At 45.1% G+C, this 23,925-nt stretch overlaps 2 protein-coding genes and 1 non-coding gene across 13 annotated transcripts in view; all 3 read left to right on the top strand.

Annotated features, from left to right (window-relative positions):
- The window catches only part of HERC2 (HECT and RLD domain containing E3 ubiquitin protein ligase 2), a 238,331-nt gene extending 234,092 nt beyond the window's left edge, over positions 1–4,239 (top strand). For all 8 annotated transcript variants that reach the window (XM_044932091.2, XM_044932094.2, XM_044932108.2 and 5 more), the window contains 5 exons: positions 491–603; positions 1,210–1,400; positions 2,260–2,365; positions 2,632–2,844; positions 3,516–4,239. In XM_044932091.2, the coding sequence (XP_044788026.2) occupies positions 491–603; positions 1,210–1,400; positions 2,260–2,365; positions 2,632–2,844; positions 3,516–3,788 (896 nt within the window). In that variant the 3' untranslated portion in view covers positions 3,789–4,239. The remainder of the gene's footprint in view (positions 1–490; positions 604–1,209; positions 1,401–2,259; positions 2,366–2,631; positions 2,845–3,515) is intronic.
- A 12,380-nt stretch (positions 4,240–16,619) lies between these two features.
- LOC112583036 lies at positions 16,620–16,728 on the top strand. Its single transcript, XR_003107400.1, has one exon. It is a non-coding gene; the product is annotated as a U6 spliceosomal RNA (small nuclear RNA).
- A 1,521-nt stretch (positions 16,729–18,249) lies between these two features.
- Positions 18,250–23,925, top strand: part of OCA2 (OCA2 melanosomal transmembrane protein) — a 317,417-nt gene continuing 311,741 nt past the window's right edge. For all 4 annotated transcript variants that reach the window (XM_044932081.1, XM_044932080.1, XM_025272557.2 and 1 more), the window contains exon 1: positions 18,250–18,400. The gene's annotated coding sequence lies outside the window, so the exon portion shown is untranslated. The remainder of the gene's footprint in view (positions 18,401–23,925) is intronic.

Here is a 23,925-nt window from a genome sequence, read left to right as displayed (position 1 = left end):
TTAGCAGCTGTGTGCTAAGGACCAGACGGTGCCTTTCTCGCTCAGAGGATCTGAGATACTGTGTTTCTGCATCTTAAACATATCCGAAACTTGGGATCACATCTTAGAGAGTCTTTACATTTGGCCAGGCCCTCCCTCCTGGTGAGGGTCAGCTTCCATCACTCATGGCACTGCCTCCAACTTCCTTGAGAAGCTCCAGCCGTCTGCTTTGCCATATAAGAAACAAGGATTAGCCACTGTGGCTACAACTGTTGGTGGAAAGAGCAGAAGAGTTATAGACTCAGTCCATAGGAACAGAAGCAAGTAATGCATTTTAGTGTACGGTATAAGGCTGCAAGGACAGACCTAAGTCTCTGTGAATCGGGGCAGCATTGGTTTGGAGGGCACTGAGGCCCCGGTGCCGAGCTCATCTCCTCTGTGTGCTTGAGTGGACGGGGCACTTTGTCATCAGCACCAAGTATATCCTGTCTTCTGTGCTTTGAATGAGCAGGTGTGTTACTGGGTATTGCCATTCGGACTGGAAGTCCCCTGAGTCTGAACCTTGCTGAGCCTGTCTGGAAGCAGCTGGCTGGGATGAGCCTCACCATTGCAGACCTCAGCGAGGTAACCTCCAGGAGGGAGAGGACAGAGAAATGGGACTCACTGTGTGTCCAGTGCAAAGCATGGTGGGGGTCGCCTGCGGTCTGGTTAAAAGGCACAGCCTGCCCTGAGGTCCCAACAGACTCATGATGATCAGTCTGCTGGCCATCTGGTAGCAGAGTGGCGGTGTGGACACAGGCCAACCTGTTTCTAGAACTTGATACCTGCTTTGTTGGCTTTGCCACTTGTACAGTCTCGTCAGATGAGAAAGCTTGCTGTCTTTCCTGTGGCACAGCTGAGCGCGTGGGCAGGCAGCTGGGGGGCAGTTTAGGCTCCGGGGACCTCTCCAGGGTGTGGTTCCCTCAGTGCAGGTGGGACTCACCTCTGACCAACACAGTCACTCAGCAAGTGATTTTAAGGACTTCCTTGTTGCAGACTCTTTCTTCAGCTCCATGGGTGAAAACATTTCCCTGCTGCTGCTTCTTCATTTCCTGGCACATGCAGCGCACTTGGAGCCTTGCCACAGGCTCCAGGCAGATCGAGACCCGGCATGACCATGTATGGGATGTGAACAGGGGCCTGGGGCAGAGGAACAAGCTCAGTAGATGAACTCCCTTCTTCCCTTGAAAGGTCGACAAAGATTTTATCCCTGGACTCATGTACATCCGTGATAACGAAGCCACCTCAGAGGAGTTTGAGGCCATGAGCCTGCCCTTCACAGTGCCTAGTGCCAGCGGCCAGGACATCCAGCTGAGCTCCAAGTACACACACATCACTCTGGACAACCGTGCAGAGTATGTCCGGCTCGCAATAAACTACAGGTGTGTGACTGTCTGCCTTTCAGAGTTTCAACTCAATAAATAGCAAAAATAGCAGAAGATGGTTTGCTTGGGTGGCAGCTTTTTTTCCATAAGTAAAATTTAATGGAGTTGGCTCCAGCAATTGCTGCCTGCAATCATCAGAGCTTCCTTTGTGGTCAGGGTCAGAGTACTTACTGTTCTCACCTGAGATTCCTGGCTCTGGCTAGAACACCGGGGTGAGAAGTGCCCTGTTGGGCTCTACCAGCAGAGGTCCCGGGGCCGGGCTGTGTTCGGACGGTCTCCACCCCTCACGGGGCCCTCGCACTACAGCTCAGTTGTGTTTGCTGCATTGCGGACCGGCGGCACCATCCATGACCTCTGCCCACTGTCCCCTCAGTGTGGTCTTTGGAAGCCTTGTCCTCCAGAATCATCCAACTGGGTGTTGGGATGAGGCCCAGTGTATCACGTGGGCTTTGCTTGCTGGACTCTGGCTGAGGGCAGTCCTTGCAGGTATCCTGTGTCCTCCACCTGTGTTCATTTCTGTGTCATGCCCTAACTCGCCAGTCACGAGGACCTTGGATACAGCATTGACTTTCAGAAAGTTCTTAGCTTGGCTATTGTGGGACCTGACTCTGACTCTGCATGTCTAATTCTGGCTCCTTCCTGGGAAGGAGGGAAAGATGGAGAATTGTGTCTTGTAATGGGTATAGCTGTGGCTCATTTTTGAGGTAGAATTCTGTGGGCCAGTCTCGCTTCTCAGTCTGTGAGAAGCTTTGCGACTCTGTGTCTGCAAAGCGCACACCTTGCCCGTCCGCATAATGAGACTTGGCACGAGTAGCTCATGATCTGCATGAAAAGCAAAGTGGATGTTTTCTTTCAGACTCCATGAATTTGATGAGCAGGTAGCTGCCGTTCGTGAGGGGATGGCCCGAGTCGTGCCTGTCCCTCTTCTCTCTCTGTTCACCGGATATGAATTGGAGACGATGGTATGCCCACCCCTTCGCTGTGCTTCCCTGCAGCGCCCTTCTTGTGGTAATCCACTGAATCAGCACCACCAGTTAAACCTCTCAGTTAAATCTCGCTCTTGGAGGTCTGAGATGTGCTCATGCCTTTTGAGTGAAGTAAGACGCACTCAGGAAGCGAGTATTCGCTGCCTCCCACCCCTCCCCTCCAGCTGCTCTCACCTGACCCTCCCCACCCCAGCCCTGGTAGAAAGCTGTGGTATGCTGATGTGAAGTGTGTCCCTCCACAGGTGTGTGGCAGCCCAGACATCCCTCTGCATCTTTTAAAGTCTGTGGCAACATACAAGGGGGTGGAGCCCTCTGCGCCCCTGATCCAGTGGTTCTGGGAGGTGATGGAGTCCTTCTCCAACACTGAGCGGAGCCTCTTCCTTCGCTTCGTGTGGGGCCGCACAAGGCTGCCCAGGACCATCGCCGACTTTCGGGGCAGAGACTTCGTCATCCAGGTGTGGCTCCTGCATGTCCTTTGGAATCAACTGAGAGTCATGCCCCTCACACAGAGCTCTGCCACAGATGAGAAAACAGTTCTTTCCTGTTACATGGTTCTCCTACCCTCTGGAAACAAAATGAAAAACACTTAACTTCTCTGATATGAGAGCTCAGAATTTTATGACTACAGGTGTTGGGTACCACTACCTACTTCTAAAAAATGTATCTGGCCACCCCCAGAATATGCTGCTATTAAGTCAGCATATTCTAGATTCTGAGCACATACATCATGTAAAAAAGCATTTGTTTGAGTCTCTGGTTGAATTAGGCAAATCAATAAATAATGCTGCTTACTGAGAAAAATCAGAGTGCCCATTCGATTGAGGATAAGAGTTCTGCCTTGAGTTCTGACTGGTCAGAATCAGGCTCTGTTTACCTGCCAGCCCCTGGGGGTGAAATCACAGCAACCAATTGCTGTTTTTTACTGGAAGTCCTAAGAATTAATGAGTTGTTCCTTTTTATTTCTGAAATTGACTAGATGATATTTTTTGTGATATTTTGTTATTCTTAGCCAAAAACATCATGCTGTATGTGAATGAGAGTCAACTCTAATGAACATAATAAAACAGATTGCAGTTTTACCTGTCCTGTACATGGTCTCTGATTATTTAACATTTTTCATTAACAGGTATTGGATAAATACAACCCACCTGACCATTTCCTTCCTGAATCCTACACGTGCTTCTTCTTGTTGAAGTTGCCCAGGTATTCCTGTAAGCAGGTGCTGGAGGAGAAACTGAAATACGCCATCCACTTTTGCAAGTCGATAGACACAGATGATTACGCTCGCATAGCCCTCACAGGGGAGCCGGCTGCAGATGACAGCAGTGACGACTCGGAGAACGAGGATGTGGACTCATTTGCCTCAGATTCTACCCAGGATTATCTAACAGGACACTGAGCTGGGTAAATGCCATCCACCACAAGACCCCACGAGACTGACTGACACGGCAGAGTGCTACAGTTTAGAGTTCAGGGCGTGATATGTGCCAGGAGATGGGCTAGTGCCCTAGTGTGTGGGATATTGATTGGAGAGTTAGCTTGCACTTGGAAACTGTTAAAAGGGTCTTCTAACCCACAATGCTGCATTACATGTAGGACGTGTTTACTAAAGTGCGTAAAGGTTTTAACATGAATATTGAATTGCAGCATCCCCGAAAATGAATAAAAAGCCTTTTCCCTTGTGGGTGCAATAGATATTTTCCCCTTCCTTTTAAATGTTGTGCATTGCCTTGATTGTACATTGGAAATACTGTGTAACAATGAAATCCTATTATAAATATTTCAATTAATTTTACTCGAAATTTGTTATTAAAAGTTTTTTGAACATTAAATGATCAGTATTACTTGAACGCATCCAGAAGTTATTTAAACCAAACCAAACAAGAAGGCCGCCGGCCCCCCGCGCCCCCAGGCGCTCACGCCAGCATTTGCGGTGTGCGGCTGGAGCCAGGCCCTCCGTGAGCAGTGTCGTCACCTCTGTCATGGACAGCGCTATATATAATGTTTGTGTCATGCTTATGCCTAAATTTTAATTCTCTATAAATAAAACATTTGTCACAAAATTGTAAGCTGATCTTTCTATATGGTTAAAACTAGCACTGGTGGATATACTACCACCAAAGTATAGATTAGTGTTTGATGCAGCACTATGATTCCAATCAAATGATTCCAGTCTAATTAGACTTTTTTGGTTACAGAACCAAACTCATTACAGTGACCGGGGGAGTGACATCAGGAGCTGGGAGAGGTTTAGGGGAGTGGCTGGGGTCAGAAGCCTCTCCTGCCCTCCATGCTGTCCACCTGGGCAACTGTGGCTCCCGTAGGCCTGGGGGCGAGGGAGTGTTTCTGGCCCAGTCGGCCATGGGGTAGGATTTGAGCTGCTTGTTTCGGGATCATGTGTCTAGTATGCTCTGCAGAGAGAAAGACTGAGATTACAGTAGGAAGATTGGTCAACAGGCCTGATGCAGTGGAACTTAGGGTAAACGGTACCAGATGGAGGCCAGAGGTAAGTGTTTTATGTTGGGAGACTGCTCAGGGATCCAATGTGTTACATTAAAAGATCCAAAGAGAAATTTTCTTCTGGGCAATTATTCTTGACCAAGATCGTTATAACATTTTTCAGCTTGTATTAAAGTTTCCATAAGCTGTGAGATTCGTTTTTTAATCACCACTCTTTTTGTTGTGTGTCAGTCAGTGGACACAGTAAGTATTTATTGAACTTCCCTACTGGTCCTGCGGTTAAGAATCTGCCTGCTGGTACAGGGGACATGGGTTCGATCACTAGTCTAGGAGGGTTCCACATGCTGGGGGGCAGCTAAGCCTGTACGCCACTACTACTGAAGCTCACGTGCCCTAGACCCTGTGCTCTACAAAAGAGACGCCACCAAAATAAGCCCGTGCACCATAACCAGAACGTAGTTGTCACTCACCACAACTAGAGAAAAGCTGGAGCAGCAACAAAACCCAGTGCAGCCAAAAATAAAGGTGTTTTTTTTTTTTAATACTTTTTCTCTCTCTCTGCATCTGGGTGGGCTAGTTTTGGCTGCATGGTTCTGGACTGTGGATTGGTAGGGCTCTGCTTCACATGCCCTTCTGATGACTCAGGGTAGGAGAGCAAGTAAGAACAGGTATAGCCTGCACTCAGGCCTGAGTCTTTGTCAAGGTGTCCAGAAAGTCCTCTCTTCCAACTACATATCTGCATGAGGCCAAATTTTCTTCATATCCTTCAATCAAAACATATGGGTGCTTTTCTTGTTTTCCTCCAAGAGTTTTATAGTGTAAAACTCAAAACTATAAAATCCGTTTTATTTTTATGTATAGTGTTAGGGGTTGCAGGAGACATGGGTTCAATCCCAGGGTTGAGAAGATCCCCTGGAGAAGGAAATGGCAACTCACTCTAGTATTCTTGCCTGAGAAATCCCACGGACAGAGGAGCCTGGCTGGCTACAGTCCATGGGGTTGCAAGAGAGCTGGACATGATTTAGTGACTAAACACCCACTAAACAACATGGTATTAGGGAATGTTCTAATTTCATTTTTTTCCATGTAGCTGTCCAGATTTCCTAGCACCACTTAGTAGAAGAGGCTGTCTTTTCTCCAATATATATTGTTGCCTCCTTTGTCATAGATGAGGTGACCATAGGTGCATGGGTTTATTTTGGGACCCTCTCTCCTGTTCAGTTGACCTGTATTTCTGTTTTTGTGCCTGTGCCATACTGTTTTGATGACCATAGTTTTGTAGTATAGTCTGAAGTCAGGGAGCCCTGATTCCTTCAGCTCCATTTTTCTTTCTCAAGATTACTTTGGCTATTCAGAGTCTTTTGTATTTCCCTACAAATTGTAAAATTCTTTGTTCTAGTTCTTTGAAGGTAATTTCACAGGGGTTGCATCAAATCTGTCGATTGCTTTGGGTAGTATATTAATTTTCATTATATTGATTCTTCCAGTCTAAGAACATGGTATAGTTTTCTATCTGCTTGTGTCCTCTGTTATCCTTCATCAGTACTTCATAGTTTTCTGAGTACAGGTCTTTTGTCCCTTAGGTAGATTTATTCCTAGATATTTTATTCTTTTTGTTGCAATGGTAAATGGGATTGTTAATTTCTCTTTCTGCTCTTTCACTGTTAAGTGTATAGGAGTACAAGATATTTCTCTGCGTTAGTTTTGTATCCTGTAACTTAACCAGATTTATTGATCACAGAAAGATCTTTTTTGACCCACCTCCTAAAGTAATGAAAATAAAAACAAAAATAGTTGAGACCTAATTAAACTTAAAAGCTTTTGCTCAGCAAAGGAAACCATAAACAAGATGAAAAGAACCTTCAGAATGTGAGAAAATAGTTGCAAACAAGCAACAAAGGATTAATTTCCAAAATATACAAACAGCTTATGGAGTTCAATATCAAACAAGCAATCCAATCGAAAAATGGGCAGAAGACCTAAACAGACATCTCTCCAAAGAAGATGGCCAACAGACACAGGAAAAGATGCTCAACATCACTGGTAAAGAATCTGCCTGCCAGTGCAGGGGACTCATTAGAGAAACGCCAAATCAAAACTACAATGAGGTGCCACCAGCCAGTATAGCCATCATCAAGAAATCTACAAACAATACATGCTAGAGAGGGTGTGGAGAAAAAGTACCCTTCCTGCACTGTTGGTGGGAATGTAAATTGGTGCAACCACTGTGGAGAACAATATGGAGTTTCCTTAAAAAGCTAAACATTTATGTATAATTTTGGCTGAATTATATTGTAAGGCAGAAATCAAACATTGTGAAACAATTTTCCTCCAGTTAGTAAATTTTTAAAAATTTAAAAAATTAACTTTCCTTGCTGACCAATTTGCATCAGATATAATTTATATTTATAATCATAAATTTATAATTATATCTATAATTTATAATTTATTTTAAGCTTATGTAGCTTATGTTAAACATAGGCACAATGAAAGTATTAAAGCTAAACATAGAATTACCATATGACTTGTCATATACCCTGAGAAAACCATAACTCAAAAAGATACATGTACTCCAATATTCATTGAAGCACTATTTAAAATATCCAGGACATGGAAGCAGTCTACGTGTCCACCAATAGATGAGTGGATAAAGAAGTTGTGGTACATATATTCAATGGAATATTTGTTGTTTGGTCTTTGAAGTCATGAATGACTCTCTTATGACCCCATGGACTGTAGCCAGCCAGGCTCCTCTGCCCATGGGATTTCCCAGGCGAGAATACTGAAGTGGGCTGCCATTTCCTTCTATGGGGGTCCTTCCCAACCCAGGAGTCAAACCAGTATCTCCACTGTAGGCATCAGGGAAGCCAACAGTGGAATATTACTCAGCCATTGAAAGGAATGAAATTGAGTCGAAGTGATGTCAATGTAGAACCTAGAGCCTGTCATACAGAGTGAAGTAAGAAAAAACAAATATTATATGTTAAATGCATATATATAGAATCTAGAAAAATGGCACTGATGAACCTAATTGCAGACAGGAATCAAGGTGCAGATGTAGAGAACAGACTTGTGGAAACGGGGGGAAAGCAAAGGTGGGAATGAATTGAGAGAGTCGCATTGACATATATACCTGACCATGTGTGAAATAGACATCTAGTGGGAAGTTGCTGTATAGCATAGCACCGGGAGGTCAGCTTGGTGCTCTGATGGCCTCGAAGGGTGGGGTGGGGTTGGTGGTGGGAGGGAGGCTCAAGAGGGAGGGGATATATGTATACATATGGCTGATTCACAATGTTGTACAGCAGAAACCAATACAATATTGTAAAAATTATATTACAATAAAAAAATTATTAAGATTGTCCCTTGATATCTGCAGAAAATTGGTTCCAGGTACCCTAAGGCTACTAAACTGGATGCTCAAGTCCCTTATGTAAAATAGTGTAACATTTGCATATAACATTTGTATATCCTCTCAATACACTTTAAATCATCTCATATACCTATAATATATACTTATAATACTTACAATACATACTTGTAATACCTAATGCAGTGTAAATACTATGTAAATTGTCAGCACACTCAAATTTTGCTTTTAGGAACTTTCTGGGATTATTTTTCCTGAATATTTTTGATCTGAGGTTGGTTGAATCTGCACTTGTGGAACCAATAGTGGAGGGCTGACTGTTGCAGTTTTGGGCTGCAGAGGCAAAAATGAGAATTTGGCTATCTTAAGCCAGAAAGAGTAACGAGACTGATAAAAATGAAAATGTGATTCACTAATTTTTTTGTTTTGGAAAATAATTTCTCAAAATAGTATTCGTGTTAATAAGAAATTGCCTTATTTTTAGTTTAAAATGGATAATTTAAAAATTTTCAGTTTTACATACTAAAATTTTTGCTGTTTACCCTATCCTTACCTTGTGGGACTATTAAATTTTTTTTCAGTTTTAATTTTCTAATATGGTAACTTGATAAATATAATTCAGATAAAAATCATTGAGGATCTTAAAGGCTTTAGGAGTGAAAAATGTCTTGAGACCCAAACTGCTGCTTCCTAGGGAGGACAGCTGTCCCCATACCAGCTCACTTCCAGTGTTATGGCCCTGTCCACAAGCTTTTGCACAAAGCATATTCACTATGAGCTCTTTTTTTCTCTTTCTTTCTTTCTTTTTTTAGTTTCAGAAGCCCTGAAGGATTATCTGTTTCCCCTTCTGGTGGCACTGATGTGACCCCAAGTCCCAACTTTGCCTCCATGGTGCAAGTGCGTGCCCAGTGGAAGCCACCAGCACCTGATCCCCTCTCTCTGTTTTAGGTGGCTTGGATGGAAAGAGTCTTTGGAGGTATGACGATTTCTCCAAGCAGTGACAGCCAGCCCTAGTGTGGGACGCTGGAAACTGCAGTTGACATGCTGGCTCTAGAGTGGGGAGTGCTGGACACTGTGTCCTGGTCCTGGGACCAGGCCCCTTCTCTTTAATGATGGGCTGCAGTGGCGCTGCTGGCATGCTGCAGGGGCGCCCTCCACCTAGGTGAGGGGCAGGCCCTCTCCAGTGTAGGGAGCTCAGCCAGGTGGGCCCCATCTCAGCCACTTTTCCAAGTTTTTTTCCCCTTATATGCAAATGAGACTCTTCTGAGGAAGTCTGCACGATGAGTTTTCTTCTAGCTCATTACATTAAAAAAAAAAAAAAAAAGACTGTTAAAACAGTCTCAGATTCATAGCAAAATGGAGCAGAAAGTATAGAGAATTCACACATGCCCCTTGTGCCTGCACATGCATAGCATTCCCACTATCAACCTCTGCAACAGAGTGGCACATTTGTTACAATTGATAAACCTACATCAACTCCTCACTGTCACTCAACATCCACAGTTCACATGAAGGCTTACTCCTGGTGGTGGTACATTCTAACGGTTTGGACAAATATATAATGAAGTGTTTCATCACTTTAGTGTCACACAGAATAGTGTCACTGCCCTAAAAATCCTGTTGTTGTTCAGTCGCTAAGTCGTTTCCAGTTCTTTGCAACCCCATGGACTGCACCATGCCAAGCACCTCTGCCCTCGTCTATCTCCCAGAGTTTGCTCAAATTCATGTCCATTGAGACCATGATCTAACCATCTCATCCTCTGCCATCCCCTTCTCCTTTTACGTTCAGTCTTTTCCTAGCATGAGGATCTTTTCCAGTGAGTCAGCTCTTGTGACCCATGGACTGCAACATGCCAGGCTTCCCTGTCCATGACTAAATATACTCTTACCATTCCATTCAGCAATTGTGTTTCCTGGCGCTTATTCAAAAATTCAAAGTACATTTACACAAACACCATGGGTTACACATGGTAATGTATATGTTTCAATGCTACTGTCAGTTCGTCCCACCCTCTCCCCACTGCCATGGCCACAAGTCCCTTTTCTATGTCTGCATCTCTATTCCTGCCCTGCAAATAGGTTCATCAGTACCAGTTTTTCTATATTTCATATATATGTATTAATATACAGCAGTGTGTACATGTCAATCCATCTATTCCTCACCCCCGCTAACTATAGGTTTGTTCTCTTAAGTCTTTGAGTCTGATTCTATTTTGTAAATAAGTTTGTTTGTGTCATTTTTAAAGATTTTGCATATGTGATATCATATAATATTTGTCTTTCTCTATCTGACTTAATTCACTTAGTGTGATGATCTCCAGATCCATCCATGTTACTGCAAATGGCATTGTTTCTTTTTAATGACTAATATGCCACTATTCCAAAATTCTCCAAGCCAGGCTTCAGCAATACGTAAACCGTGAAATTCCCGATGTTCAAGCTGGTTTTAGGAAAGGCAGAGGAACCAGAGATCAAACTGCCAGCATCTGCTGGATCATGGAAAAAGCAAGAGAGTTCCAGAAAAACATCTATTTCTGCTTTATTGACTATACCAGAGACTTTGACTGTGTGGATCACAATAAACTGTGGAAAATTCTGAAAGAGGTGGGAATAGCCAACCACCTGACCTGTTTATTGAGAAACCTGTATGCAGGTCAGGAAGCAACAGTTAGAACTGGACATGGAACAACAGACTGGTTCCAAATAGGAAAAGGAGTACGTCAAGGCTGTATATTGTCACCCTGCTTATTTAACTTATATGCAGAGTACATCATGAGAAACACTGGGCTGGAGGAAGCACAAACTGGAATCAAGATTGCCGGGAGAAATATCAATCACCTCAGATAGGCAGATGACACCACCCTTATGGCAGAAAGTGAAGAAGAATTAAAGAGCCTTTTGATGAAAGTGAAAGTGGAGAGTGAAAACGTTTGCTTAAAGCTCAACATTCAGAAAACAATGATCATGGCATCTGGTCCCATCACTTCATGGCAGATAGATGGGGAAAAAGTGGAAACAGTGGCTGACTTTATTTTTTTTTGGGCTCAAAAATCACTGCAGATGGTGATTGCAGCCATGAAATTAAAAGATGCTTTCTCCTTGGAAGGAAAGTTATGACCAACCTAGACTGCATATTAAAAAGCAGAGACATTACTTTTCCAACAAAGGTCTGTGTAGTCAAAGCTATGGTTTTTCCAGTGGTCATGTATGGATGTGAAAGTTGGACTATCAAGAAATCTCAATGCCGAAGCATTGATGCTTTTTCACTGTAGTGTTGGAGAAGACTCTTTAGAGTCCCTTGGACTGCAAGGAGATCCAACCAGTCCATCCTAAAGGAGATCAGTCCTGAGTGTTCATTGGAGGGACTGATGTTGAAGCTGAAACGCCAATACTTTGGCCACCCGATGCGGAGAGGTGACTCATTTGAAAAGACCCTGATGCTGGGAAAGAGTGAAGGCGACGTCCAGAGAAGGGGACAACAGAGGATGAGATGGTTGGATGGCATCACTGACACAATGGACATGGGTTTGGGTGGACTCTGGGAGTTGGTGATGGACAGGGAGGCCTGGTGTACTGCAGTTCATGGGGTCACAAAGAGTCGGACACGACTGAGCGACTGAACTGAAAATTCCTTGTTTGTATGTATCTCCTTTATCTGTTCATCTGTCGATGGACATTTAGGTGCTTTTCATGTCTTCTCTATTGTAAACAATACTGCAATGAACATCAGGGTGCATATATCCTTTCAAACCATGTTATTCTCTGGCTATATGCCCAGTAGTAGGATTGCAAGGTCACATGGTAGCTCTATTTTTAATTTCTTACAGAACCTCCATACTGTTGTCCATAGTGGCTATATCAATCTGCATTCCCACCAGCAGTGCAAGTGGGTTAACTTCTCTCCACACCCTCTCTAGCATTTATTGTTTGTGGATTTTCTTGATGATGGCCGTTCTGACTGGTGTGAGGCGATATTTTATTGTAGTTATAATCTGCATTTCTTGAATAATTAGCAATATTGAGCATCATTTCATGTAATTTTTGGCCATCTGTATGTCTTCCTTTGGAGAAATGTCTATTTAGGTCATCTACCCATGTTTTTGATTAAGTCAATTTTCTTTTTTATATTGAGCAAATAGCTCTATGAGCTGTTTGTATATTTTAGAGATTAATCCCTTGTTGGTCACATCATTTGCAAATATTTTCTTCCATTCTGTGGATTGACTGCATTTTGTTTATGGGTTCCTTTAGTGAGCAAAAGATGTTACGTTTAATTTGATCCCATTTATTTATTTTGCTTTCATTTCCATTACTCTAGGAGACAGATTGAAAAAGGTATTGCTGTGATTTATGTCAAAGAGTGTTCTGCCTTTATTTTACTCTAAGAGTTTTATAGTATCTGGTCTTACACTTAGGTCTTTAATCCATTTTGAGTTTATTTTTGTGTATGGTGTTAGGGAGTGTTCTAATTTCATCCATTTACATATATCTGTCCAGCTTTCCCAGCACCATTTATGGAAGATACTGTCTTTTCTCCACTGTAACCCTGCCTCATTTGTTGTAGATATGTGTTTTTATTTCTGGTCTTTCTATCCTGTGCCATTAATCTATATTTCTGTTTTGATGACTGTAGCTTTGTAATATAACCTGAAGTCAGGAGCCTGATTCCTCCAGCTCTATATTTCTCTCTCAAGATTGCTTAGTCTGTTTGGGGTCTTTTGTGTTTCTATACAAATTAAGAAATTTTTTGTTCTAGTTCTGTGAAAAATTCCACTGGTAAGTTGATAGCAATCACACTGAATCTGTAGATTGCCTGTTGTAGTACAGTCAATGTCACACTGTTGATTCTTGCAATCCAAGAACGTGGTCTGTCTTTCCATCTGTTTGTGTTTTTTGTCAGTGGTTATTCAGTAGTTAGTTGTGATTTCGTAGATATGTTAGTAGATGTTGGTTTCTGTAAGAAGGGATGAATTCATGTCCTTCTATTCTGCCATTTTGTCTCCTCTCTACTAAATGCCTTTAAACTGCAGAATTTAGTACAGAATTCCTCCTATTGCTTGCATTAAGCCTTCATTGTTCAGTTAGGCTATCCTTGGCGAGAGAGCCATTTATGCAATTTAAAACTTGGCTATAATGGTTTTGACATTTCTTCCATCAAGAGCTGGGAGCTGTGTCCTTCCCCTGAACCTGGCCTCTGTGACTGCTTGCTAAATGGAATATGGCAGAAGTGGCACCTGCCTATCTTGGGTCAGGCCTCATGGACCTGGCTTCCGTTTCCTGACTCTTGGGTCCCAGCCACCATGCTATGAGGCAGTCCAAGCATTAAGGAACAGGCCACGTGGCAATGGCAGTAGGCCCACACCAGAGGTAAGTTAGTGCACCTCCAGACGCTTCCAGCCTCCAGACTCAAGTTACTTCCCACCTTTGTATCACCCTGACTGTCTTGGTATATAGATGAGCTATTTCCACGGTCCCTTTTTAAATTCCATTCTGACCAAAAGAATCTGGGAGCATGATAGATGGTCACTATTTTTGTTACCAAACTTGGGGTGGTTTGTTACAGCAATAGATAAAGACATGTCTGAGTTTGTGTTTGATTTTTCTACTTTTTGAGGTGGGCCAAGAGGTAGAAGGAAACTGCTCTGGCCATCTGCCCCAGTATCCCTTCCTTTCCCATACCTATAAAGGATCAGTACGCAGGTTTGGCTGATCTGACCATCTGTGGGCACCAGTGGGTGAGAAGAACACAGGGGCTTTGTGGTCAGAGCAGACAAAGGCTGGGGTCCACAGAAGCCTGAAGAGCCAGTGGTCACAGGGACCCTGGAGGGGGGTGGAGTTCATAAAGGGAAGCCACAGGCAGGTTTCCACTGAAGATGTGGCTGGAGGGCAGGGCAGTGGATCACTCTGAGTGATACCTGTCAATTGAGGATCTGAGGTCAGGGGCATCTTCACAGCATCACCCACAAACACATAAAATATGCATAAACACACATTCACAAAAACCCACCACTGTATATAATATAAGCAAAAGGATTTTATTGCAGAAATGCTGAAATTTGCATGTACATTCAAGTATGTTTGGCCCTTGATCAACATGGGAGCTAGGGATGCACAGCTGAAAATCCATGTGTAAATGGACCTACACAGTTCAAACTCATATTGTTCCAGGGTACACAGTACCATGTACTTCAAAATACACACTGTTGGCCTTTGTGTCAGATTCCAATGATGCTGCTCTTTGCTGAGAAAACTTAGAGACCTCCTATTTTGGAATTTCCTGAGCCATCCAAGAAAAGTGTGACTTTATGGTGATATCTTGGTAAAATCACCATGTATTTCCTCAACTGTCCCCAACCACTCTGGCTGAAGAAATCCAGTCCCCATTCACGGGAAAGCAGGGCCATATGAATTACACTACAGGTTTCTAGTGATGCTTCTGTATCCAATTCTTGTTCCCAGATGCCAAGAAGGGAACCCCCATCTGGACCTGGTTTCAGCAACCAAGAGGGAGGGCTGGCAATAAATTAGGATCCGAAATAGCTCATGGTTTGGTCCAGCATGGTACATGGCCTTGGCGACTCCCCTGCTCTGAGGTGCCTTCACTACCATGTGGGTTTGCCAATTCTTTGCAAGGGTGAGATTTCTTCCATAATTTAGGCCATGCAAGTTCACCCCTTGGAGCAGGAATAGGGGTGATTTCACTACAAATGTTTAGCAGCTACTCAAGAGACATAGACTAGGCAGGCTTGGGGTCAGCACGTAGATGCTGGGGACATGGGCATGAAGCATGGAGAGCCATGTGGTAGCCATGATTGCCCTGCTGGTGTGTTGTGACCCTTCTCTGGTCACGTTCAGTCAGCCTCCCACTGTATGGAGGCCATTCAGTAAGGGCAGGGCAGCCTGGAGCCTTCTGTCTTCCCCAGATGCCTACACATTCATGCTCTGGGGCCCCCTTACCACTTTCCCATGTAACAGAGTTCTCAAAGTTCTAGAGGAAGACTTGGCCAAGGTGGCCTCCACTCCACGTGAATAGGGTTGTTGCTGTGTCCACACTGGCTGCGAGTGGGAGTCTGAATAGAGACAACTACTAATGTGGCACTCGGCCTTCTCTTGGGGAGGCTGGGGGCTCTAGCTGGTGTGCCAGCACTGGAACTGCTCTGTGGCAGTGCCCACTGTGCTCTGGGAGGCCTGGCGACCCTGCATTCTTGGTCCTTGCTCCTGGGCAGCCCCCACCACACCCTGCTTTGTACAGTTCAGTTTGGTTCAGTGACTCAGTCGTGTCTGACTCTTTGCAACCCCATGGACTGCAGCACGCCAGGCCTCCCTGTCCATCACCAACTCCCAGAGTTTACTCAAACCCATGTCCATTGAGTCAGTGATGCCATCCAACCACCTCATCCTCTGTCGTCCCCTTCTCCTGCCCTCAATCTTTCCCAGCATCAGAGTCTTTTCAAACTAGTCAGCTCTTCGCATCAGGTGGCCAAAGCATTGGAGTTTCAGCTTCAACCTCAGTTCTTCCAATGAACACCCAGGACTGATCTCCTTTAGGATGGACTGGTTGGATCTCCTTGCAGTCCAAGGGACTCTTCTTCAACACCACAGTTCAAAAGCATCGATTCTACAGCATACGTATTATAAGTGTGTACCTTCGAACACCTAGTGTAACTGGGCTTCATGGTTCTCTCCGAGAGGCTTGGAGAGGAAACTCTCATAAGGATAACTTTTTGAGTTCTGCCTCTTACACTGTAGCTGAGCCAAGAGCTTTGGACTTCCTGCAGTGCCCAGTAGATTAAAGCCCCAGTGGGGCTTCCTAGTCCACAGCAAGCCTGTGTGTCTGTCTGTGTGTGTGTGTGCCTATACATATGTCTGTGTGTTGGGGTGCGTGTAGTTATTTATGTGTCTCTCTGTGTGCCTGTTTATATTTTTGTGTGTGCTTCTGCATCTTTGTGTGTGTAATGTCTGTGATGTGTGTGTGTATGTTTGTGTCTCTGTGAATAGTTTACCTGTCTCGGTGTGTCCGTTTGTTATTTCCTTATGTGTTTATGTGTCCGTGTGTGTCCAGGTGTGCATCTGTATGTGGGTGTCTGTGTGTTGTTTGTGAGTGTGTGTGTTGTATGATACAGTGCTTTCCACAAGTGTAAGCTTCACAGCCCTAGGCTGGAGGTGGGAAAGCATAAGGAAATAAGATGAATGCTGATCAGGTTTATCAGCTGTAGTAGAGAACTCTTAAAGAGCAGAACAGAAAAAAGTAGGCAGAATATTTACTAATTTCACATTTTCCCAATTCTTGTTCATAGGGAAAAAACTGTTACAAGTATCAGTACTTGGCTACCTTCTATCAAGCAGAGCTGCATGGGGCACAGTAAGCGCTGGCTGCACCTAGTGTTCAGAGAGGGCTCTGCCCCTGGCACTCATTTTGGCACATACCAAAATTGGAACCGTGCAGAGAAGATTAGCATGGCCCCTGAGCAAGGATGACATGTAAATTCGTGAAGTGCTTTGTATTTTCAAAACTCTTAGAGGAAACCATAGGCAGAACACTCTTTCACATAAATTTCAGCAAGATCTTTTTTGACCTACATCCTAGAGTAATGAAAATAAAAACAAAAGAAACAAATGGGACCTAATTAAGCTTAAAACCGTTTGCACAGCAAAGGAAAAAGGCCATAAAGCAAAAAGACAACTGTCAGAATGGGAGAAATATTTGCAAACAAAGCAATTGACAAAGAATTAAACTGCAAAATATACAAACAGTCCATGCAGCTCATCAGAAAAACAAACAACCCAGTCAAAAAATGGGTGGAAGACCTAAACAGACATTTCTCCAAAGAAGAAATACAGAAATACAAACAGAGAGATGGCCAACAAGTACATAAAAAAATGCTCAACATCACTCATTAGAGAAATGCAAATCAAAACTACAATGAGGTATCACTTCATACTAGTCAGAATGGCCATCATTATATAAAATTTACAAAGAATAAATGCTGGAGAGGGTTTGAAGAAATGGAACCCTCATACACTGTTGGTGGGAATGTAAATTGGTACAGCCACAATGGAGAACAGTATGGAGTTTCCTTAAAAAACTAAAAAGGGAACTACCATATGACTCAGCAATCTCACTACTGGGCATATACCCAGAGAAAAGCATAATTCAAAAAGATACCTGTACCCCAATGTTCATCACAGCACTATTTACAATAGCCAGGACATGGAATGTCCATTAATAGAGGAATGGATAAAGAAGATGTGGTAGAAATATACAGTGAAATATTACTTGAGACTGTCATACTGAATGAAGTAAGCAGAAAGAGAAAAATCAAATATTGTATGATAAAGATGATCTGCAAAGCAGAAATAGAGACAAAGATGTAGAGAACAAACATCTGGATACCAAGGGGGAAGTGAGTGGGTGGGTAGGATGAATTGGGAGCTTGGGGTTGAGAAATATATATATAATGTATAAAATAGATAACTAATGAGAACCTGCTGTACAGCACAGGGAAATCTACTCAGTGCTCTTTGGTGACCTAAATAGGAAGGAAATCCCCCAAAGATAGGATATATACATATATAGCGGATTCATTTTGCTGTACAGCAGGAACTAACGAAACATTGTAAAGCAGCTATACTCCAATTAAAAAAGAGAGTGAGCTCTGGTCTCTGACCAGGAGCATCTTTTCTTCATTTCTTTTTTATTAAAAAAATTTTTTTTTAAATTTATTTTTTTAATCTAAGGATAATTGCTTTACAGAATTGTGTTGGTTTCTGCCAAACATCAGCTTGAATCAGTCATAGGTATTCATTATGTCCGCACCCTCTTGAACCTCCCTCTCACCTCCCACTCCATCCCACCCCTCCAGGTTTGTTACACAGCCTGCGTTTGAGTTCCGTGAGTCATACAGCAAATTCTCAATGGCTATCTATTTTACATATTGTCTTCATTTTTTGACTGTCTCTTGCAGCTGCTAGGGTAAGGCAGCAGGGGTGGGAGCAGCGAGGGGGTGGAGTGGTTGGGGGCGGAGGGGATGCCCGTCGTGACGTCTGTGGGTGTGGCCAGGCCGGCAGGAGGACGGTGGAGCAGTTGGGAGCTCGCCTGCCTCCCAGGACTACCTCCATCGTCATTCAGCGCTCTCATCTTCAACTGTAAACTTGCTCCTGGGAGAAGATCAAGTCTTCAGGTTAGTTGGGAGAGAGGAGATGAGGAACTAACCTGTTCGAGGGAGCAGGCGGGGTTTTAATAAGCCTGTGCTGAATTGTTGCTTTTAGGAGCAAGGAAAATTCCTCTCAGGGGAAATTTGCAAAGTCTAAGACTGAATAGCTGGTGTGAGCCCTCGGGCTTGACACCACAACAAGTTATTTTCTGGATATAATGGCTCATTGGGAGGCAAGTTCCCAAGACAAAGGGCGTCCCCAGCCCGGGAGGGCCGTGGGGATACTGAGGAGGAGAATTTGGAACAGTTCAGGCAGCAAATGTTCTGCCTGAACTGAGGAATGACTTAATCCACGTGAACACTAGTCAGGCGTTTTTGTGGAATGGAATGCGCCAGGGTGAAAACATTAAATCCCTCAGAGCTGCTTCTCTGCACTTTGACCACACACAGTGGAGTAAATGAATTTAAGGTTGCCCACTCTTTCCAAAGAACGGATGTCAAGCACAGGCATCCCTGGGTGTGGATGTGCTTGGGTTTGACAGGGTAGGTATCTGGAGCTCAATACCACACTGGCCTGGCTACCTGTGATGCTACCCAAGGAAAATGTTTGAGCATTGATTTAAGGAATGTGATAACTCTACAACCTGCAGTGATTTTGAGGAAGAGCCAACAGGAGGCTGTGAGCAGGGTGGGCGGCTTCTATATCTTTGTGTTTACAAGGCAGTCCCCTGTAACCTAAATCATCTAGGAAATGCCATCCCCGAGGTGTGCATGAGGTGAGCTCCGGGGTGAGCATGAGGTCTGCTGTCCAGGCCCCTGGGGCAAGGCCTGCCTGGGCTTGGAGGGCCTGGGAGATTGAAAACGTCTAGGGATACTTGTGCTGTGCTGTGCTTAGTCGCTCAGATGTGTCCGATTCCATGTGAACCCATGGACTGTAGCCGCCAGGCTGTCTGTCCATGGGGATTCTCCAGGCAAGAATACTGGAGTGGTTTGCCATGCCCTCCTCCAGGGGATCTTCTTAAATCAGGGGTTGAACCCAGGTTTCCCAGATTGCAGGCAGATTCTTTACCATCTGAGCCATCAGGGAAGCCCTCTCACATAATTGCTATTAAGGATTAAATCTCAGGTTAGTTGGGAGAGAGGAGATGAGGAGCTAACCTGTTCTAGGGAGCAGGTGGGGTTTTAATAAGCCTGTGCTAAAATGTTGCTTTTAGGAGCAAGGAAAATTCCTCTCAGGGAAAATGTGCAAAGTCTAAGACTGAATAGCTGGTATGAGCACTCGGGCTTGACACCACAAGTTATTTTCTGGATATAATGGCTCATTGGGAGGCAAGTTCCCAAGACAAAGGGCATCCCCAGCCCAGGAGGGCCGTGGGGATACGTAGGAAATGTTCTGCCTGAACTGTGGGATGACATCTGCTCTCACCGCTGACTTAACCCACGTAAACACTAGTCAGACGAGAGCGCTAGGTAAACTGTAACTCTGTGTTTAGTCGCTTTGTGATCCTATGGACTGTAGCCACCAGGCTCCTCTGTTCGTGGGGATTCTCCAGGCAAGAATACTGGAGTGGGTTGCCATGCCCTCCTCCAGGGTATCCTCTCAACTCAGGGGTTGAACCCAGGTCTCCCGCATTGCATGCAGATTCTTTACCATCTGAGCCAAACTGTAAAAAGTCCCTAAATATTTATGGCACTGATGAAAAGCAAATGCTGATACCATTCTTGTTCTCTGAGAAGCCATGACACTCTTGGGGTTAGTGAGATCTGAGATCATCAGGAATCATGGGGTAGGGGGAGACTCTAGCTGCTGCTACAGATCTGGGTGCCTCAATGCCTGAGGAAGGTTTTAAGCCTGAGTCCAGGGCATCATGAGCATGTTGGAAAGATCGCCGTGATTAGATGGTGGGGAGCAGCTAGGAGGTTCTAGAAAGCCACTGCAGAGTCCTGCCAGCTGAGAGGTGACTGCAGTCAGGTCAGGGAGGCTCTGCTTAGGTGAGGGGTCTGCAGAGTCAGAGGGAGTCATCAGAGGTGCTCCTGGTTGTGTGTACCTGAATGGTCACAGGGCCCCAGGGGAAGGAACAGGTTTTGGGGCTTCTGCAGAGGTGTTTGGGCACCTTGGAGACACTGGGGTAGATAAGAAGGCAGCTGGAACACAGTGGTCTGGGCTGCAGAAGGGGACTGGTGAATCACATGTCCATGAGTGAGAACCTCACTTGCTGGTTGGATTTTACAGTTTTGTGCTTTCAGTTGTGCTGTACTGCGGGATATGTGGAGGTGCTTGCCTACTGTTCAGGGAACTGCTCGCCTGGGCAGGATGCCCCCATGCTGGGCACCTGAGACCCCAAGTATAAGGAATTGCACTTGGCAAGGGGAGTAGCAGGACTCAACTGCAGCACAAGTCTCTTTTTGGGGAGGGAGAGCTCTGTCTCCTACTATGTGGGGAGAGAGAGAGAGGCCTGAGCACAGAGTGGGACCTCCAAGTTCTTCCTCACCTGGGGCTTCCCAGGTGGCACTAGTGGTAAAGAACCCGCCTGCCAAGGTAGGAGACAAAAGAGACTTGGGTTTGATCCTTGGATCAGGAAGATCCTCTGGAGGAGGGCATGGCAATCCACTCCAGTATTCCTGCCTGGAGAAACCCATGGACAGAGGAGGCTGGCAGGTCACAGTCCATGGGGTCGCAGAGTCTGACACCACTGAAGCAGCTTGACACATGCACACCAAGTTCTTCTCAAGGCTCAGAGGAAGACAGCTCTTTTGTCTGAACTAAAAGTTGAAAATTATATTTTATTCAGGGAGTTTTCTGAGGACTCACGCCCCAGAAGACAGCCTTTCAGATATCTCTGAGGGATTGCTTTGAAGATGTAAGAGAGTAGCCAAGATATATAGGAATTTTTGCTGCAGAAACCAGGTAGTCGGAACATCAAAAGATAACTGTTAATTGAAAAGAACCAGACATCCCAAGGAATTTAGTGCTTTTCTCTGTAGGAGAAGATGCTAGCGTCTGGGCCCACTGAAATCACTCCTTTGATATGCACCTCAGCTCTCCAGGGCCTGCATCCCACCTGCTTCCTCCACCCTGAACCTCCTCAGGGTGCAGTTGGCGGTGGCTGCAGGGGCTGCTGGCTTCACTGTCACAGTGTCCTTTGTTTACTGATACAGTAGGCAATATTCTTCGTCCCAACTTTACAAAGAGAACAGAGGGCTTTCCTGGTGGGCCAGTGGTTAAGAATCCACCTTGCAACTCAGGGGACAATGGTTTGATCCCTCCTCTGGGAAGATCCCACGTGTCTCAGGGCAGCTCAGCCGCTGCGCCACACCTACTGAGCCTGTGCTCTAGAGCCTTTGCTCCACAGCAGCAGAAGCCACCTCAGTGAGAAGCCCTCACACCGTGACTAGAGAATAGCCTCCTCTCCCTACAACTAGAGAAAGCCCATGCACAGCCACAAATACCCAGTGTAGCCAAAAATAACTAAAGATACAAGAGAACATAAAAGGGGGCTTTTAACCCAGTTCATTCATTGCATGAGCCATCTGAAGGGATTAAGGATCAGACTTCACAGTCTCAGTCCTGGCCTGGAGTGGGATAAGGGAAAAGGCACCCACACTGCCGTCACTGGGAAAGGCCTGTCTCTGCGTACTGGGTGGGCCAATTCCTGGTGGCCTCTACAATCCCAGAGTCAATGCCTGCACTTTCTCTGGGCTTCATCACCTAGAAAGACTGCACCAAATGCAGAAGACCCAGTCACACCCACAGGGATGTAGCTACCTGGACAGTTCTACATCAAGAAGGAAACTTTGGTCCTGAATGGTTTTGTGGAGAGGGACATTATATAACTGGGTGTGTTCTTAGGACTTAGACATTGTCCATAGGAGGAAGGAATTGCCTGTGGAGTGATTTCTGTTTAATAATACAGTTTTCGCAGCAGCTAATGTGCTTTTGGAGAAGGCAATGGCATCCCACTCCAGTACTCTTGCCTGGAAAATCCCATGGATGGAGGAGCCCGGTGGGCTGCAGTCCATGGGGTCGCTGGGTCAGACACGACTGAGCGACTTCACTTTCAGTTTTCACTTTCATGCCCTGGAAAAGGAAATGGCAACCCACTCTGGTGTTTTTGCCTGGAGAATCCCAGGGATGGGGGAGCCTGGTGGGCTGCCGTCTATGGGGTCGCACAGAGTTGGACATGACTGAAGTGACTTAGCAATAGCAGTAGCAATGTGCTTATAGTCTGTTGTCTGTTTTCATTATTGCATTATGTCAAATGATGAAAGAATATGGAGAAAAGTGTTCTTAAAATTTACAAAGAAACTGTTTTCCACATGATGTGTATTGCTACTGCTGGTTTATGCACTACTGTAAAAGCACCAGGCTAAGAGAAGGCAATGGCACCCCACTCCAGTACTCTTGCCTGGAAAATCCCATGGACAGAGGAGCCTGGTAGGCTGCAGTCCATGGGGTCATGAAGAGTCAGACACGACTGAGCGACTTCACTTTCTCTTTTTACTTTCATGCATTGGAGAAGGAAATGGCAACCCACTCCAGTATTCTTGCCTGGAGAATCCCAGGGATGGGGGAGCCTGGAGGGCTGCCATCTATGGGGTTGCACAGAGTTGGACGTGACTGAAGCGACTTAGCAGCAGCAGAAGCATTGTATTAAGTCATTCACTTTATTCAATTGGCCTGTCTGTGCAGAAGAGGGGACCACATCCCAAAGACAAGTATAACAGCACCACAGCATGCACAGTGTACCAAGGAGGTGCCTGTTTAGGTGTAGTCTTGCTGGGCTGAAGGCCACTCAGGGCAGGTTCCTAGGACTTGCCACTCTGAGTTCCACTTCCTGTCCCTATGTCTCTGCTGGCTCATTGGCACCAAACCTAGAATGCAAAGAAATTCTATCACGCCCAGAAAATCCTAGCCAAATTCGGCTCTCACGGCCATCACGGAAGGGCTGTGGGTATCCGGCCCCAGCTGGAGCATAGAGAACACACTCTCTTAATCCCCTTTTCTTTTTTCTTTTTGATTCTTTTTCCCCCTTTATTTTTTAATTGGAGGGTAATTGCTTTACAATATCGTGTTGGCCTCTGCCATACATTAACATGAATCAGCCGCAGGTATAAATGTCCCCTCCCTCCTTAAACCCTCTCCTATTTCCCACCCTATCCCACCCCTCTAGTTTGTCACAGAGCACTGGGTTGAGGTCCTTGTGTTACACAGCCCCCACTTGCAATCTATTTTATATGTGGTAAGTGGTGCTAGTGGTAAAGAATCTGCCTGCCCATGCAGGAGACATAAGAGACACGGGTTCAATCCCTGAGTCAGAAAGATCTCCTGGAGGAGGGCATGGCAACCCACTCCAGTATCCTTGCCTGGAGAATCCTACGAGCAGAGGAGCCTGGCAGGCTACTGTCCATACAGTCGCACAGAGTCGGACATGACCGAAGTAACTTAGCATGCAAAGTATATGCTTCCGTGCTGCTCTTTGAATTTGTCCCTCCCTCTCCTTCCCCCACTGTGTCCACAAGTCTGTTCTCTATGTTTGCATTTCCACTGTTCC

This window comes from Bubalus bubalis, chromosome 2 (assembly GCF_019923935.1).
Source record: "Bubalus bubalis isolate 160015118507 breed Murrah chromosome 2, NDDB_SH_1, whole genome shotgun sequence".
Lineage (NCBI taxonomy): Eukaryota > Metazoa > Chordata > Mammalia > Artiodactyla > Bovidae > Bubalus > Bubalus bubalis.
The sequence above is the reverse complement of the archived record's forward strand: the minus strand, read 5'-3'. Positions and strand labels throughout refer to the sequence as shown.